We start from the raw sequence: 20,011 nt of genomic DNA, 5'->3' as shown, positions 1-20,011 counted from the left end.
CAGAAAACAAACAGTAAAACCAGGCAGAACAGTGAAGAGACTACAGAAAACAAGCAGAGTAAAACCAGGCAGAACAGCGAAGAGACAACAGAAAACAGAGTAAAACCAGGCAGAACAGTGAAGAGACAACAGAAAACAAACAGTAAAACCAGGCAGAACAGCAAAGAGACAACAGAAAACAGACAGAGTAAAACCAGGCAAAACACTGAAGAGACAACAGAAAACAAACAGAGTAAAACCAGGCAGAACAGTGAAGAGACAACAGAAAACAAACAGAGTAAAACCAGGCAGAACAGAGAAGAGACAACAGAGAAGGGACAGAGCAAAACCAGGCAGAACAGTGAAGAGACAACAGAAAAGGGACAGAGTAAAACCAGGCAGAACAGTGAAGAGACAACAGAAAACAAACGGAGTAAAACCAGTCAGAGCAGTGAAGAGACAACAGACAATGGATAGAGTAACACCAGGCAGAGCAGTGAAGAGACAACAGAAAAGGGACAGAGTAAAACCAGGCAGAAGAGTGAAGAGACAACAGAAAAGGGACAGAGTAAAACCAGGCAGAACAGCAAAGAGACAACAGAAAACAAACAGTAAAACCAGGCAGAACAGTGAAGAGACTACAGAAAACAAACAGTAAAACCAGGCAGAACAGCAAAGAGACAACAGAAAACAGACAGAGTAAAACCAGGCAGAACACTGAAGAGACAACAGAAAAGGGACAGAGTGAAATCAGGCAGAACAGTGAAGAGACAACAGAAAAGGGACAGAGTAAAACCAGGCAGAACAGAGAAGAGAGAACAGAAAACAAACAGTAAAACCAGGCAGAACAGCGAAGAGAGAACAGAAAACAAACAGAGTAAAACCAGGCAGAACAGAGAAGAGAGAACAGAAAAGGGACAAAGTAAAACCAGGCAGAACAGTGAAGAGACAACAGAAAAGGGACAGAGTAAAACTAGGCAGAACAGTGAAGAGACAACAGAAAACAAACAGTAAAACCAGGCAAAACACTGAAGAGACAACAGAAAAAAAACAGAGTAAAACCAGGCAGAACAGCGAAGAGACAACAGAAAACAAACAGAGAATAACCAGGCAGAACAGGGAAGAGACATCTGAAAAGGGACAGAGTAAAACCAGGCAGAACAGAGAAGAGAGAACAGAAAACAAACAGTAAAACCAGGCAGAACAGCGAAGAGACAACAGAAAACAAACAGAGTAAAACCAGGCAGAACAGCGAAGAGAGAACAGAAAAGGGACAGAGTAAAACCAGGCAGAACAGAGAAGAGACAACAGAAAACAGACAGAGTAAAACCAGTCAAAACACTGAAGAGACAACAGAAAACAAACAGAGTAAAACCAGGCAGAACAGCGAAGAGACAACAGAAAACAAACAGAGTAAAACCAGGCAGAACACCGAAGAGACAACGGAAAAGGGACAGAGTAAAACCAGGCAGAACAGTGAAGAGACAACAGAAAAGGGACAGAGTAAAACCAGGCAGAACAGCAAAGAGACAACAGAAAACAAACAGTAAAACCAGGCAGAACAGCGTAGAGACGACAGAGAACAAACAGAGTAAAACCAGGCAGAACAGAGAAGAGACAACAGAAAAAGGACAGAGTAAAACCAGGCAGAACAGCGAAGAGACAACAGAAAACAAACAGTAAAACCAGGCAAAACACTGAAGAGACAACAGAAAACAAACAGAGTAAAACCAGGCAGAACAGTGAAGAGACAACAGAAAAGGGACAGAGTAAAACCAGGCAGAACAGCAAAGAGACAACAGAAAACAAACAGTAAAACCAGGCAGAACAGCGTAGAGACGACAGAGAACAAACAGAGTAAAACCAGGCAGAACAGAGAAGAGACAACAGAAAAAGGACAGAGTAAAACCAGGCAGAACAGCGAAGAGACAACAGAAAACAAACAGTAAAACCAGGCAAAACACTGAAGAGACAACAGAAAACAAACAGAGTAAAACCAGGCAGAACAGTGAAGAGACAACAGAAAACAAACAGAGTAAAACCAGGCAGAACAGCAAAGAGACAACAGAAAACAAACAGAGTAAAACCAGGCAGAACACCGAAGAGACAACAGAAAAGGGACAGAGTAAAACCAGGCAGAACAGTGAAGAGACAACAGAAAAGGGACAGAGTAAAACCAGGCAGAACAGAGAAGAGAGAACAGAAAACAAACAGTAAAACCAGGCAGAACAGCGAAGAGACAACAGAAAACAAACAGAGTATAACCAGGCAGAACAGAGAAGAGAGAACAGAAAAGGGACAAAGTAAAACCAGGCAGAACAGTGAAGAGACAACAGAAAAGGGACAGAGTAAAACTAGGCAGAACAGTGAAGAGACAACAGAAAACAAACAGTAAAACCAGGCAAAACACTGAAGAGACAACAGAAAACAAACAGAGTAAAACCAGGCAGAACAGTGAAGAGACAACAGAAAACAAACAGTAAAACCAGGCAGAACAGCAAAGAGACAACAGAAAAAAAACAGTAAAACCAGGCAAAACACTGAAGAGACAACAGAAAAAAAACAGAGTAAAACCAGGCAGAACAGCGAAGAGACAACAGAAAACAAACAGAGAATAACCAGGCAGAACAGGGAAGAGACATCTGAAAAGGGACAGAGTAAAACCAGGCAGAACAGAGAAGAGAGAACAGAAAACAAACAGTAAAACCAGGCAGAACAGCGAAGAGACAACAGAAAACAAACAGAGTAAAACCAGGCAGAACAGCGAAGAGAGAACAGAAAAGGGACAGAGTAAAACCAGGCAGAACAGAGAAGAGACAACAGAAAACAGACAGAGTAAAACCAGTCAAAACACTGAAGAGACAACAGAAAACAAACAGAGTAAAACCAGGCAGAACAGCGAAGAGACAACAGAAAACAAACAGAGTAAAACCAGGCAGAACACCGAAGAGACAACAGAAAAGGGACAGAGTAAAACCAGGCAGAAGAGTGAAGAGACAACAGAAAAGGGACAGAGTAAAACCAGGCAGAACAGCAAAGAGACAACAGAAAACAAACAGTAAAACCAGGCAGAACAGCGTAGAGACTACAGAGAACAAACAGAGTAAAACCAGGCAGAACAGAGAAGAGACAACAGAAAAAGGACAGAGTAAAACCAGGCAGAACAGCGAAGAGACAACAGAAAACAAACAGTAAAACCAGGCAAAACACTGAAGAGACAACAGAAAACAAACAGAGTAAAACCAGGCAGAACAGTGAAGAGACAACAGAAAACAAACAGAGTAAAACCAGGCAGAACAGAGAAGAGATAACAGAGAAGGGACAGAGCAAAACCAGGCAGAACAGTGAAGAGACAACAGAAAAGGGACAGAGTAAAACCAGGCAGAACAGTGAAGAGACAACAGAAAACAAACGGAGTAAAACCAGTCAGAACAGTGAAGAGACAACAGACAATGGATAGAGTAACACCAGGCAGAATAGCAAAGAGACAACAGAAAACAAACAGAGGAAAACCAACCAGAACAGTGAAGAGACAACAGAAAACAAACAGAGTAAAACCAGGCAAAACACTGAAGAGACAACAGAAAACAAACAGAGTAAAACCAGGCAGAGCAGTGAAGAGACAACAGAAAATAAACAGTAAAACCAGGCAGAACAGTGAAGAGACATCAGAAAAGGGACAGAATAAAACCAGGCAGAACAGTGAAGAGACAACAGAAAACAGACAGAATAAAACCAGGCAAAACACTGAAGAGACAACAGAAAACAAACAGAGTAAAACCAGGCAGAACACCGAAGAGACAACAGAAAACAAACAGAGTAAAACCAGGCAGAACACCGAAGAGACAACAGAAAAAGGACAGAGTAAAACCAGGCAGAAGAGTGAAGAGACAACAGAAAATAAACAGTAAAACCAGTCAGAACAGTGAAGAGACTACAGACAATGGATAGAGTAACACCAGGCAGAATAGCAAAGAGACAACAGAAAACAAACAGAGGAAAACCAACCAGAACAGTGAAGAGACAACAGAAAACAAACAGAGTAAAACCAGGCAAAACACTGAAGAGACAACAGAAAACAAACAGAGTAAAACCAGGCAGAACAGTGAAGAGACAACAGAAAAGGGACAGAGTAAAACCAGGCAGAACAGTGAAGAGACAACAGAAAACAAACGGAGTAAAACCAGTCAGAACAGTGAAGAGACAACAGACAATGGATAGAGTAACACCAGGCAGAATAGCAAAGAGACAACAGAAAACAAACAGAGGAAAACCAACCAGAACAGTGAAGAGACAACAGAAAACAAACAGAGTAAAACCAGGCAAAACACTGAAGAGACAACAGAAAACAAACAGAGTAAAACCAGGCAGAGCAGTGAAGAGACAACAGAAAATAAACAGTAAAACCAGGCAGAACAGTGAAGAGACATCAGAAAAGGGACAGAATAAAACCAGGCAGAACAGTGAAGAGACAACAGAAAACAGACAGAATAAAACCAGGCAAAACACTGAAGAGACAACAGAAAACAAACAGAGTAAAACCAGGCAGAACACCGAAGAGACAACAGAAAACAAACAGAGTAAAACCAGGCAGAACACCGAAGAGACAACAGAAAAGGGACAGAGTAAAACCAGGCAGAAGAGTGAAGAGACAACAGAAAAGGGACAGAGTAAAACCAGGCAGAACAGCAAAGAGACAACAGAAAACAAACAGTAAAACCAGGCAGAACAATGAAGAGACTACAGAAAACAAACAGTAAAACCAGGCAGAACAGCAAAGAGACAACAGAAAACAGACAGAGTAAAACCAGGCAAAACACTGAAGAGACAACAGAAAACAAACAGAGTAAAACCAGGCAGAACACTGAAGAGACAACAGAAAAGGGACAGAGTGAAATCAGGCAGAACAGTGAAGAGACAACAGAAAAGGGACAGAGTAAAACCAGGCAGAACAGAGAAGAGAGAACAGAAAACAAACAGTAAAACCAGGCAGAGCAGCGAAGAGACAACAGAAAACAAACAGAGTAAAACCAGGCAGAACAGAGAAGAGAGAACAGAAAAGGGACAAAGTAAAACCAGGCAGAACAGCGAAGAGAGAACAGAAAACAAACAGAGTAAAACCAGGCAGAACAGCGAAGAGACAACAGAAAACAAACAGAGTAAAACCAGTCAAAACACCGAAGAGACATCAGAAAAGGGACAGAGTAAAACCAGGCAGAACAGTGAAGAGACAACAGAAAACAGACAGAGTAAAACCAGGCAAAACACTGAAGAGACAACAGAAAACAAACAGAGTAAAACCAGGCAGAACAGTGAAGAGACAACAGAAAACAGAGTAAAACCAGGCAGAACAGCAAAGAGACAACAGAAAACAGACAGAGTAAAACCAGGCAAAACACTGAAGAGACAACAGAAAACAAACAGTAAAACCAGGCAGAACAGCGTAGAGACTACAGAGAACAAACAGAGTAAAACCAGGCAGAACAGAGAAGAGACAACAGAAAACAAACAGTAAAACCAGGCAAAACACTGAAGAGACAACAGAAAACAAACAGAGTAAAACCAGGCAGAACAGTGAAGAGACAACAGAAAACAAACAGAGTAAAACCAGGCAGAACAGAGAAGAGACAACAGAGAAGGGACAGAGCAAAACCAGGCAGAACAGTGAAGAGACAACAGAAAAGGGACAGAGTAAAACCAGGCAGAACAGTGAAGAGACAACAGAAAACAAACAGAGTAAAACCAGGCAGAGCAGTGAAGAGACAACAGACAATGGATAGAGTAACACCAGGCAGAATAGCAAAGAGACAACAGAAAACAAACAGAGGAAAACCAACCAGAACAGTGAAGAGACAACAGAAAACAAACAGAGTAAAACCAGGCAGAGCAGTGAAGAGACAACAGAAAACAAACAGTAAAACCAGGCAGAACAGTGAAGAGACATCAGAAAAGGGACAGAATAAAACCAGGCAGAACAGTGAAGAGACAACAGAAAACAGAAGGAGTAAAACCAGGCAAAACACTGAAGAGACAACAGAAAACAAACAGAGTAAAACCAGGCAGAACAGCAAAGAGACAACAGAAAAGAAACAGAGTAAAACCAGGCAGAACACCGAAGAGACAACAGAAAAGGGACAGAGTAAAACCAGGCAGAAGAGTGAAGAGACAACAGAAAAGGGACAGAGTAAAACCAGGCAGAACAGCAAAGAGACAACAGAAAACAAACAGTAAAACCAGGCAGAACAGTGAAGAGACTACAGAAAACAAACAGTAAAACCAGGCAGAACAGCAAAGAGACAACAGAAAACAGACAGAGTAAAACCAGGCAAAACACTGAAGAGACAACAGAAAACAAACAGAGTAAAACCAGGCAGAACACTGAAGAGACAACAGAAAAGGGACAGAGTAAAACCAGGCAGAACACTGAAGAGACAACAGAAAACAAACAGTAAAACCAGGCAGAACACTGAAGAGACAACAGAAAACAAACAGAGTAAAACCAGGCAGAACACTGAAGAGACAACAGAAAACAAACAGAGTAAAACCAGGCAGAACACTGAAGAGACAACAGAAAAGGGACAGAGTGAAATCAGGCAGAACAGTGAAGAGACAACAGAAAAGGGACAGAGTAAAACCAGGAAGAACAGCCTAGAGACAACAGAAATAGGAACAAAGTTCACATTACACAGAGTGAAAAGTCTAAAAGAAAACAAAACATAAATGTTGAAAAAAAAAGCACAAAGTGAACAGGCAGTGGCATCAAAGGCGTAGTGTTGAGCAGCAAGGAGGATTTGATGGAGGAAGAAGAAGTCTGTAAGGTTCCTGTACTGAAGAGAAAGCAGGCAACCAAAACGAGTGGCTCTCAAGCCAAAAAAGGAGCAATAACAAGGGAGAGAAGTAGGCAGTACGAGGAACAACTGTCTGAGGTTGAGTTGGGTATGAAGGAAGAGGAGGAATAGGAGGAGGAAGGGGACTCTGGTATAGACAGCCAGGTACCTGTATTAAAGAAAAAGCAGCAAGAGATACAAATGTCTGAAGATGAGTTTAAGGAGGAGGATGGTGGTGTAGACAGCCAGACTCACTCTTCCTCCGAGTTGCCAGGGGCAACAAAGCAAGAGAACTATGATGCACGCCAAATTAAGAAATTCTTGCAACAAACAAAAAAATCTGAGAAATGTCAAAATTGAGGATTTTTGTTTTTGCAGACAAAGAATTGTTTATGTACTCTGTTAAATCTCAGATGAGACAAAAGAAGAAAGGAGCTACACTGATCAGGAGATGTACAGGTTAAGCAAAATGGTTCTGAAAATCAAACAAGAATCACAGCATGAAGAGTCAGCAGCAGTATAAGACAAATCGTGTCCCGTCCTTGTTAATGTTGTTCTTTTATCATGTGTTTCTTCTCTCATCAGTCTCGATGGCCAACTTCAAAGTCTCAACACTTAATCTAAATGGAGCAAGAGACGCGAGACAGAGAGCATGTCATTTTGAATTTGTAAAGCTAAAGCTCGTTGACGTCATGTTTGTCCAGGAAACACATAGTGATATAATGAATGCCACTGACTGGAAGAAGGAGTGGGATGGTGATGTTGTCTTAAGTCACTTGAGTAAATCTAGTTGAGGAGTGGCGCTCCTCTTTTCTAAAAACGTTTTACCACAATCTTATGTGGTAGAGGAAATAGTGAGAGGTAGATTGATGGTAGTTAGAGCCAAATATGAGTCTTTTACTTTGGTGTTTTGTAAATGTATATGCCCCCGAATGCAGGGCCTGACAGAGTTCAATTTTTAACTGACCTCAGTGTGGTTTTGAATCAGTGTGGACCTGAAGAGTTTCTATTCCTGGGAGGGGATTTTTACTGCATAGAAAACGATACTATGGACAGAAATCATATTGAACCTCATGCTGCCTCCAGACATGCAATCAAGCAGTTGATAGAAACTCATAGTTTGGTTGATGTGTGGAGAGAGATGCATGAGGATGTTAGGCAGTACACCTGGGTTCATAGTAGAGAAACATCTTTTACTATGGCTCGATTAGATTGTTTCTATTCTTTTAGGCATAATTTTATTATTTTTTTAAAGAATGCAGGATTATGCCCGTAGGTTTTTCAGATCACTCAATGGTGACATGCAATGTTTTTATTGCAAAAGTAAAACAAAAGTCTGCTTATTGGCATTTTAATACTGCTCTGTTACTAGATGCACACTTTAAAGAAACTTTTATTTGTTTTTGTTTTTGGGTTTTTTTTGGAATATTTTCAAAACCAGGAAAAGGGAGTTTACGTCTTTGAAACAGTGGTGGGATTATGGGAAAGTGCAGATCAAGCAGCTTTGTTAACAATACACTCTCAGTGTCTCTCGTGACATTACCAAATCTATGAGGGAGCTAGAGATTGAAATAGTGGAGCTGCAGAATTCTGCAGGGTCCAAAGGAAACTGAGGTTGTGTTGAAGACCCCAAGTCCAAAAAAGCCTTGCTGGCTGACTTGCTGGGTGTTAAGGCACAGGAGGCATTGGTCTGGTCTCGCTTTCAGAGTGCCGCCTTGATGGACTCACCTTCAAAGTTTTTCTTCAGCCTAGAAAAGAAGAATGGACAAAGCAGGTTCATTCATGCTCTAAAATCAACAACAGGACGTCTGCTGACTACGGCCAGTGAGATCCAGAAGAGCGCTGTGGATTTTTACTCTCTTCTGTACAGCAGTGAGTACACCGAGAATGAAGGGTATTTGATTCCTTCTGCAGTGGGCTGCCCAGAATCTCAGAGGAGATTAACAAGGAGTTGGAGGGTCCTCTGGTTACAGAGGAGCTTTCTACAGCGCTGCAGAGCATGCGGGGGGGGGGCTGGGATTGATGGACTTCCATTGGAGTTCTACAAAGTTTTTTGGACTGAACTGTGTGACGACATCATTGAGGTCTTCACTGCATGTTTTAATGACTAATTTTTGCCCCAGAGCTGCAGGAGAGCTGCTCTGACGCTGTTGCCAACAAAAAAAGGCAACCTACAAGATATTAAGAACTGGCGTCCGGTCTCTCTTTTGTGTGCGGATTACAAGCTGCTTTCCAGAGTCCTGTCCAACAGACTGAAGAAGGTGATAGATCAGGTCATCCATCAGATCCAAACCTACTCTGTGCCAGGCAGGTCCATTGTTGACAATGTGTTACTAATTCGGGATGTTTTGGAAGTCTCTGGTCTATTGGGCTTTGATGCCGGTCTGGTTTCATTGGATCAGGAAAAGGCTTTTGACTGGGTTGAGCACCAATACCTTCGGAAATTGTTAGAAAGTTTTGCCTGAACCCTGGACTTGTTGCCAAGATTAAGGTTTTGTACAAAGATATTGAGAGTGTACTGAAAATTAATGGTGTTTTGTGTAAACTTTTCAAAACATGTAGAGGTATAAGATAAGGCTGCTCAGTGCCGGGCGTGCTCTATATGCTTTCAATTGAACCCTTATTACACAATTTTCGCTCTTGTATTGGTGGTCTGTGTTTGCCTTATTTTGGCACAAGAATTGTTTTATCTGCGTATGCAGACGATATAGTTATCATTATAAAAAGTCAAGATGATGTAAATTTCATTGAGAAAATTGTGAACAATTTAGGGAATGTTTCAGCCGCTAAAGTAAACTGGGCAACAAGTGAAGCCTTAGCTGTTGGAAAGTGGTCTGCAGGTCTCCCTCAGCTGCCAGGCGGGCTAAATTGGAAGAGGGTTTCAAGTGCCTAAGAGTGTTTCTGGGTGATGACCAGACTGTTTGGAAAAACTGTGAGAGGGTAGTGGAAAAAGTGGAGGGGAGATTACAAAAGTGGAGATGGCTGTTACCACAAATGTCTTACAGAGGAAGGGATTTGATTGTTAATAACTTGGCAGCCTCCACCCTCTGGCACAAGCTAACCGTTTTGGAGCCCCCTGCAGGATTGTTAAAAAAAGTACAGTCTATTCTGGTGAACTTTTTTTTGGGATAAACTGCACTGGGTACCACAGAATGTACTATACCTACCAAAAGATGTGGGAGGGCAGGGTTCGGTGCGTCTAGAGAGCAGAGTAGCAGCCTTTAGATTACAATTCATACAGCGTTACCTCACAGGGACTGATGATGTATTCACTCATTTAAAAAAAAATCTCTTTCTTGCACTTTTACTTTAGCACTGGTTTTGCTCTTAGATGCTTGTTTAGATGCACTTATGACCTCTGATGACTAGTAGTTCTGATTTTCTACGTTAAATGATGCACTTATTGTAAGTTGCTTTGGATAAAAGCGTCGGCTAAATGACTGTAATGTAATGTAATAGTGTGCTGTGGAGGCCTTTTATGAGCATTATTTTAAAGAAGGTACAAGAATTGGGTTTAGACGCTTCTTTGTTTCTAACAGACTGTGTTTTTAAGAGCATGCATGACCTGCCACCTTTTTATCAATGATTGTTTAAAGCTCGGACTCTATTTAAGTGGTGCAGACTGGAGCCTACAGCATCTCTGTTTTGGCTCCTGAAAGAACTTCTTATCCATGGGGCCTGGCTGGACGTTCAGGATGACAGCAAACCAGGTCTTAACCATAGGTGATGCTCAGCTGGAGCTGTTAAGTTGAAGCACATTGTGGATGCTGCAGGTCCAATGCTTCTTGACGCAGAGGCAATAGCTTCACTGCTGGGCTTGAGATCAAGCAGACACACCAGAGACATTCTGAATGCATGGCTTAAAAGACTCACCAGGCAGGAACTGGACATGCTGCATGACTATGCCATTGGGACCGAGACTCCTGATAATGGAGATCCTTTCCCCAAGTTGGGCCTCCAAATGGACCAGACTGGGCAAACGGGACCTTTGCTGGTCCCAAATTTGGCTACTAAAATGGACCTTTACATGTTAGATGGAAAGGTCTTGTACAAATGTTGTGTTGTAGCCATGAACAAGAAAATACTGAATGAGAGAAAGGACACCGTATGGAGGACAAAGCTAAAAGTGGCAGATGATTGTAGGCCAGTGTGGAGGGTGCTGTATACAGCCCCACTGAACAAAAGGTCAGGTGACTTACAGTGGAGGATCCTACAGGGAGTGATGGCAGTTAATAGTTTCATTTCTAAGATTAATCCAACTGTTTCTGTTAAGTGTCCTTTCTGTCAGTCGCCAGAGACAATTTTCCACTGGTTCGAAAGACTTCAGGTGCTTTTTGAATCTCTACAAATCATATTCTCACGCTGTAATGAAAAATGAAATGAAATTGTTTTTATCTTTGGTGCTGGGTACAAGAGAAAGGATGCGAAAAAGTGGCAACATTTAAATTTTGTAGTGGGACAAGCTAAGTTTTTGATTTATAGAAGCAGGGAAAATCTAATTAATAACGGTTCAGAGGAAAATTTACTTCCTTTGTTCACTGCAAGGGTGAAGGCGAGAGTCCGAGCGGATTTCAGTTTCTTTACCTTAATGAACAACTTAGATGAATTTATTACATGGTGGTGTTTCCCTGAAGCCATTTGCTCAGTCAATGAGGGGCAGTTGGTATTTAATTCTGTCTTTGCATAATATTTCTTTTGACCCTTTGGGAGTGTGTGACTTGAACCACTGTTCTTAAAAAAAGAAAAGAAAAATGAAGATTTTTTGGACGTCTTAATATAAAGGAGTTGCTTATGTTGATGTTGTGAAATGGATGTGTCTTTGTTGAGTTTTTTGTTTTATGTAAAATAAAGAGGTGTTTAAAAATTATCTCTGTCTCTCTCTCTTTCTGTCTGTCTGTCTCTCTCAGATCATTTCTGTGGGCAACAGGGCAGGGCTTATTGATGACGCCTTTAACCTTGCCAGGTGGGTGTGGTCTCCTCCTCTGCATTGTATATATGTAAGGACCTGTAAAATATGGTTAATGCATAGGTGTATTTTTTTCTACTGTATATTCTGTACTATCTTTTTTGCTGCTACTACATTTACCAGGATGCTTTGTAGTGTAAAGATTCCCACTGTTGATGTGGAATTCTGACAACTGAGACCAATCACATTTAGCTGTTAACATGTTTTTATTTGAATTTCGTAATGAGCCAATCACAATTTGTTAATCAACTGTAGCCGCGAAATGGCGGATAAATCTCGTCAGTCTGAGTCTGCACCCCGAGGAGAGAGGTTACGTCCTGTGCCTGTGCTACTCAGTGTCACCGCTGGTTTTGTGGAGAGCAAATGTAAAGTATTGTAACGTGCATGGATGGATAAGTAGACACTTGGTCTTGACTAATGGTCGGACCCTTTAGTCGACTGGTTAACGTTGTCGCTTGCGGAGTGGGAGACTCGGGCTCGTGCCCCGGCTGTGGCGACGGTCTCCTGGACTGACCCCCGAATTTGCTACAGTATATTCGTGTACACAGGTCCCCAAGTGTAAAACAGCATTGGTCATTTGGATCGTCCTTACTCCTCGTGCGTTTTCTTGTTTCGTGATATTAAGTTTAGCAGCATTTATTTAAGTAGCGTCAGTTAGCTAGCTACTGGTGCTAGCTAGCTAGCTGACGCTACAAGTTAGCAACCGCTGGACCGCTGACAAGACTGCTAGCCGCTGTGAGCTAGCTGTTTCCCTTCAGAGGGATCTTCTCATCTCGTGAGGAGAGGAACTCGTTTGTGCTCCGGTGCTGGGCCCATCGGAACGCGCCCTGCCACCGGAGGACTGCTGCCTGCTCTCTCTGTTTGAGGAGGAGCGGACTGTGATGGGCTTGATCGCCGCCTTAGTGGCAGTGCTCCACTGGACTTGCTTCAGCTGCCAGCCAGGAGGCAGCTGGCCGATAATGGTTCCCAGGCTCGTGGACTGCGTGGTGAGTAACCCACACTTACACTGACAAACACACGCACGGTTTGCGCGCGGAGCTCCGGCGGTTAGCAGTGGCCGCGCGTTGCAGCGGTTGCAGCGGTTGCTGCGTGTGCTGCGTGTGCTCGGCTCAGGGAGCCGACCTCAGTCCGCGGAGCGAACGCTTAAAGTTGCGTCAGTGCACCAACGGGCCCCAATGGCAAGCGCATGGTTTCATGGCCGGATTAACCCACCAGGGGGGATCCGCACGTCCATTGCCCCCCCCCCCCCGCCCCGTCAGATAGTATACGCAAACAATACTAAACATTTTTAAAAGTGGAACTAATGCAAATACCCAACATGGTAGTCGACGCTATGCCAATCAGCATGGGATTCGGATGGTGACTACAAAGTCGGACAGCTTGGGCCCTGCATCGCGACACAGGGTTGGAACAAACGTCCTTTGTAGGGTATGATTGGGGATCCCCACTATACGCGAACACAATACCCCTGACCTTTTGGGGCCCCTCGTGGCCCCGGGGCACTCGCCCGGCATGCCTGGTCCGTAATCCAGCGTTGCTTGGTTTATATTAATGTAACCGGTTATTTTCTTGCCCGGTGCGGGATTCGATACGGGGTGTACTGCACCACAAGGCGACGTCACTAACCGCTCGGCTAAAGGGTCAGACCCGTTAGCTCAGGGCTAATGTGTCTTATTAGTAGTTTACAGTCGTCACCCTCCCCGGAAGCGCGCCCTCGCGCTTCGTCATTCCACGCTCCGAAGAGACTTCTGAGGATCTGCACACTTCCGGATCCCACCGCTGCCACCAATGTAACCGAGGGTTTGTAGATGTCGCCTATACTGTATGAAACTATAAAATAACAAATACGGAGGTTCCACTTTCACACGAGGACCACTTTATTTGGATTCTTCCCCCAACAGAACTCCACAGCAACAACACTGCGTACAGCACTTCCGCTCTCTCTTCAGCCTTCAAAATAAGAGCTCAAGGCATATACTGTGGCAACAGCTTATAACAGGAACTTAAAATCACTAACAGGCTAAGTCCAGAAAAATAGGTTACATTAATTACAGTACTTTGTGGTTTTGCTGACGTGATTGTTGCAACTGTTTATATACACTGTAAATCAGTCTTGATTAATATTTTTATGAGCTTTATACATTTTACTTGTTTAATCACACTGGTTCGTGGTTGTAGGCTTCAGCCAGATAAGGGTTAAGATTTCGTTTTGGGGGACGACTGAAGTCAAGTACAATAAGGGAGTTGTTTGTTTTCTTCTGTTTTATTTTGGTTTATTTTTATATCACTCTTAGATAGAGCGAGCCACTTTGCCACCAGGGGTGAACATTGGTTTCACCCTCCGCTCTCAAATATATCTAATTGTTTGATTTATTTTGTCTATTTCATTTTATTTTATTAACTTTAACTATTATTCATTAATAGAAAATCTACTATTCTATTTTATTACATCTTGGGTGTATTGGCTGCTCATTTTAACTGGTTAAGGTGCTAGTTCAATGTGCTTAATAATATAGAACACCGCTGGTGCATTACACCTTTTATCAGAGGTATCACAGGCTTGATCAGCAATTGTGCACACACCTATAGGGTAATAGGTATCCATTACCAGTGTTAGAATATTTCTATATTCAATTTTGGGGAAATACATAGTATACTAGCTTAATTGTGGGTGTAGTGTTTCCACAGTGGAGGCACCGTGCTACTTAATGTGTTACATTTCCACTCATGTTTTCTTATTACTTTTCAGTCTTGTTATACTTTCCAATCACATGTAATAGTTACCTATTCTAATAATAACACTGGCCTAGTGACATTTAGGGGTAGACAGGAATTTCAGCCATCTCACCATCGACCACTGAGAACCTACGTTCTGTTTTGTTTAATATATAAGTGTGACTCCTGTGTGCATTATAACACCAGGTAAAAAGGGGTTACATATATGAGTAGGACAAATTACCAGGATGTGCTCACAAAGCCACAGCCTTCCATAAACTAACACTGTGTATCAGCGGATTGTTGGCAGATAAGGTACACATGGTCATTGTTGTCTTTAGGCAGTTATCCCCCCCCCATTAGATGATACACATGTGACATTTATTAGATGTTATATTTTAACTGCCTGCCATTCCAACTGTGCCCCAGCATCACTCCACTGTTTGCTATACGTAAATTACCCCATTTGACGTTATCTTGTTCAATTTTAAATGTATGCTATTTCAACAGTGCCCTGGCCCTTTAAATCCTGGCTTTCCAAAACAAGCCCCAACCCCGACCCTATTGGTTGTATCACCCCATTGGTTGCTTTACATCGTAACCACCTACCCCATTGGTTGTAATATGTCAAATGTTTTCTATCCTCTCATTGGTTGCTCTGCACTGCAACTAGGGGCATGACGCAGGGCAACATAATATTTATTGACTGTGTGTTCTTCTTTGTTGTTTAATCACTGTCGTGGCAATTATTTACAAACCCCAATTCCAATGAAGTTGGGAAGTTGTGTAAAACGTAAATAAAAACAGAATGCAATGATATGCAAATCCTTTTCTACCTATATTCAATTGAATACACTACAAAGACAATATATTTAATGTTCAAACTGATAAACTTTATTGTTTTTTGCAAATATTCAATCATTTTGAATTTGATGCCTGCAACATATTCCAAAGAAGCTGGGACAGGGGCAACAAAAGACTGGGAAAGTTGAGGAATGCTCAAAAAACACCTGTTTGGAACATTCCACAGGGGAACAGGTTAATTGGAAACAGGTGAGTATCATGATTGGGTATAAAAGGAGCATCCCCGAAAGGCTCAGTCGTTCACAAGCAAGGATGGGGCGAGGTTCACCACTTTGTGAACAACTGCGTGAGCAAATAGTCCAACAGTTTAAGAACAACGTTTCTCAACGTACAATTGCAAGGAATTTAGGGATTTCATAATCTCCAGTCCATAATATCATCAAAAGATTCAGAGAATCCGGAGAAATCTCTGCACATAAGCGGCAAGGCCGAAAACCAACAGTGAATGTCCGTGACCTTTGACCCCTCAGGCGGCACTGCATTAAAAACTGACATCATTGTGTAAAGGATATGACCAGGTGGGCTCAGGAACACTTGGGAAACCATCATCAGTTAACACAGTTCGTCGCTACATCTACAAGTGCAAGTTAAAACTCTACCATGCAAAGCCAAAGCCAGATATCAACACCACTCAGAAACGCCACTGGCTTCTCTGGACCCGAGCTCATCTGAGATGGACTGATGCAAAGTGGACAAGTGTGCTGTGGTCTGACAAGTCCACATTTCACATTGTTTTTGGAAATCATGGACGTCGTGTCCTCCGGGCTAAAGAGGAAAAGGACCATCCAGATTGTTATCAGCGCAGAGTCCAAAAGCCAGCATCTGTGATGGTATGGAGGGTGTTAGTGCCCATGGCATCATGGGTAACTTGCACATCTGTGAAGGCCCCATTAATGCTGAAAGGTACATACAGGTTTTGGAGCAACATATGCTGCCATCCAAGCGACGTCTTTTTCAGGGACGTCCCTGCTTATTTCAGCAAGATAATGCCAAGCCACATTCTGCACGTGTTCCAACAGCGGAGCTTCGTAGTAAAAGAGTGCAGGTACTGGACTGGCCTGCCTGCAGTCCAGACCTGTCTCCCATTGAAAATGTGTGGCACATTATGAAGCGCAAAATACGACAACAGAGACCCCGGACTGTTGAGCAACTGAAGTTGTACATCAAGCAAGAATGGGAAAGAATTCCACCTACAAAGCTTCAACAATTAGTGTCCTCAGTTCCCAAACACTTATTGAGTGTTGTTAAAAGGAAAGGTGGTGTAACACAGTGGTGAACATGCCCCTGTCCCAGCTTCTTTAGAACGTGTTGCAGGCATCAAATTCAAAATGAGTGAATATTTGTAAAAATCAATAAAGTTTATCAGTTTGAACATTAAATATCTTGTCTTCGTAGTGTATTCAATTGAGTATAGGTCGAAAAGGATTTGCAAATCATTGTATTCTGTTTTTAATTACGTTTTACACAACGTCCCAACTTCATTGGAATTGGGGTATGTAATTCCACTCTAACATTACATGAGGAACGAGACAAAAATCTCTTACAGTATTGTCACAAGATTTTAATATATGTTCAGTGAACAGATGCATCCAAGCCCAGGTGCTTGAATGCGTGCCGATCAGTACAGTACACTCTCTTATAGAGCAGTTGTGTATTCTTCCCCTCCTTCTCGCATGTCTTCCGGCTCTCATCCACCAAGACCACTTTTGACATTAGTGTGTGCACACTTGCTGCACTCAGTGAGTCTCCCACACATTGATCTGCTATCAACCAACAGTGAACAATAGGCATTCACTAGCTCACCTGGAGAAGATACCTTATAAGACTACCTTTGTTCTGTTACACATGGATTTTAACCATCTATCTAAGCATTGTAAAATAAAGTTAAACATAGTATAGGTCACACAGTGTAAAATAAAGTTAAACATGGTATAGGTCATATATGGTGAAATAACGTTAAACATGGTATAGGTGCATCCTCAGTGGCTGGGTCATACAACCCAGCCACTGAGGATGCACAAGCCAGTGCATTCTTGGTGTTGGTCCCAAGCCCGGACAAATGGGGAGGGTTGCGTCAGGAAGGGCATCTGGCGTAAAATCTTTGCCAAATCGAATATGCGGCTCATAAATAAGATTTCCATACCAGATCGGTCGAGGCCTGGGTTACCAACAACCACCACCGGTACTGTTAACCAGCAGGGTGCCGGTGGAAACTATGCTACTGTTGGGCGAGGGAGAGGGGGAAGGCATGTCCAGAGGCAGCTAGAGAGGAGGAAGGGTAGGCGTGTGGAGGTGAGAGTCAGAACTTTGAATGTTGGCACTATGACTGGTAAAGGGAGAGAGCTGGCTGATATGATGAAAAGAAGAAAAGTAGGTATACTGTGTGTGCAAGAGACCAGGTGGAAGGGGAGTAAGGCCAGGAGTATCGGAGGTGGGTTCAAACTCTTCTACCATGGTGCGAATGGGAGGAGAAATGGGGTAGGGGTAATTCTGAAGGAAGAGTATGTCAAGAGTGTGCTGGAGGTGAAGAGAGTGTCAGATAGTGTGATGAGTATGAAGCTAGAAATTGAAGGTGTATTGCTGAATGTTATCAGCGCATATGCCCCACAAGTTGGGTGTGAGATGGAAGAGAAAGAAGAATTCTGGAGTGAGTTGGATGACGTGGTGGAGAGGGTACCCAAGGAGGAGAGAGTGGTGATTGGAGTGGACTTCAATGGACATGTTGGTGAAGGGAACAGAGGTGATGAGGAGGTGATGGGTAGGTATGGAGTCAAGGAGAGAAATGTGGAAGGACAGATGGTGGTGGATTTTGCGAAAAGGATGGAAATGGCTGCAGTGAATACATATTTAAAGAAGAGGGAGGAACACAGGGTGACGTACAAGAGTGGAGTAAAGTGCACACAGGTGGACTATATCTTATGTAGAAGGCGCCATCTAAAAGGGATTGGAGACTGCAAGGTGGTGACAGGGGCGAACGTAGCTAGGCAGCATCGCATTGTGGTCTGTAGGATGACTTTGGAGACCAAGAAGAGGAAGCAAGTGAAGACACAGCCGAAGATCAAATGGTGGAAGTTGAAGAAGGAAGACTGTTGTGTGGAGTTCAGGCAGGAGTTAAGACAGGCACTGGGTGGTAGTGAAGATTTGCCAGATGGCTGGGCAACCACTGCAGAAATGGTGAGGGGGACAGCTAGGAAGGTACTTGGTGTGTCATCAGGACAGAGGAAGGAAGACAAGGAGACTTGGTGGTGGGATGAGGAAGTACAGCAAAGTATACAGAGGAAGAGGTTGGCAAAGAGGAAGTGGGATAGTCAGAGAGATGAAGAAAGTAGACAGGAGTAGAAGGAGATGCAGCAAGAGAGAGAAGAAGAGAGAGGTGGCAAAGGCAAAGGCAAAGGAAAAGGCATATGGTGAGATGTATGTTAGGTTAGACACTAAGGAAGGAGAAAAGGACTTGTACCAATTGGCTAGACAGAGGGACCGAGCTGCGAAGGATGTGCAGCATTTTAGGACGATCAAGGATAGAGATGGAAATGTGCTGACAAGCGAGGAGATTGTGCTGAGAAGGTGGAAGGAGTACTTTGAGGGGCTGATGAATGAAGAAAATGAGAGAGAGAGAAGGTTGGATGATGTAGGGACAGTGAATCAGGAAGATCAGTGAATTAGCAAGGAGGAAGTGAGGGCAGCTGTGAAGAGGATGAAGAGTGGAAAGGCAGTTGGTCCTGATGACATACCTGTGGAGGCATGGAGATGTTTAGGAGAGATGGCAGTGGAGTTTTTAACTAGATTGTTTAACACAATCTTGGAAAGTGAGAGGATGCCTGAGGAGTGGCGAAGAAGCATACTGGTACCGATTTTCAAGAACAAGGGCGATGTGCAGAACTGTAGCAACTACAGAGGTATAAAGTTGATCAGCCACAGCATGAAGATACGGGAGAGAGTAATAGAAGCTAGGTTAAGAGGAGAGCTGATGATCAGCGAGCAGCAGTATGGTTTCATGCCACGAAAGAGCACCACAGATGCGATGTTTACATTGAGAATTTTGATTGAGAAGTATAGAGAAGGTCAGAGTTGCATTGTGTCTTTGTAGATTCAGAGAAAGCATACGACAGGTTACTGAGAGAGGAGGTGTGGTATTGTACAAGGAAGTCGGGAGTTGCAGAGAAGTATGTAGGAGTGGTGCAGGATATGTATGAGGGAAGTGTGACAGTGGTGAAGTATGCAGTTGGAATGACAGATGGGTTCAAGGTGGAGGTGGGATTACATCAAGGATCGGCTCTGAGCCCTTTCTTGTTTGCAATGGTGATGGACAGGTTGACGGACAAGATCAGGCAGGAGTCTCCATGGACGATGATGTTCGCGGATGACATTGTGATCTGTAGCAAGAGTAGGGTGCAGGTTGAGGAGAGCCTGGAGAGATGGAGGTATGCACTGGAGAGAAGAGGAATGAAATTCAGTAGGAGCAAGACGGAATACCTATGCGTGAATGAGAGGGAGGACAGTGGAATGGTCAGGATGCAAGGAGTGGGGTTGACAAAGGCATATGAGTTTAAATACTTGGGGTCAACTGTCCAAAGTAACGGGGAGTGCAGAAGAGAGGTGAAGAAGAGAGTGCAGGCAGGGTGGAGTGGGTGGAGAAGAGTGTCAGGAGTGATTTGTGACA

General features: G+C 43.1%; 1 protein-coding gene across 1 annotated transcript in view; it reads left to right on the top strand.

Annotated features, from left to right (window-relative positions):
* LOC130110470 (thyrotropin-releasing hormone-degrading ectoenzyme-like) overlaps nt 1–20,011 on the top strand; it is a 373,072-nt gene that overhangs the window by 267,729 nt on the left and 85,332 nt on the right. Inside the window, exon 13 of the mRNA XM_056277578.1 lies at nt 11,714–11,769. Within this exon, the coding sequence (XP_056133553.1) occupies nt 11,714–11,769 (56 nt within the window). The remainder of the gene's footprint in view (nt 1–11,713; nt 11,770–20,011) is intronic.

This window comes from Lampris incognitus, chromosome 3 (genome assembly GCF_029633865.1).
Source record: "Lampris incognitus isolate fLamInc1 chromosome 3, fLamInc1.hap2, whole genome shotgun sequence".
In the NCBI taxonomy this organism is placed as follows: domain Eukaryota; kingdom Metazoa; phylum Chordata; class Actinopteri; order Lampriformes; family Lampridae; genus Lampris; species Lampris incognitus.
Note: the sequence above shows the minus strand (reverse complement) of the source record. Positions and strands in the feature narration are given on the sequence as shown.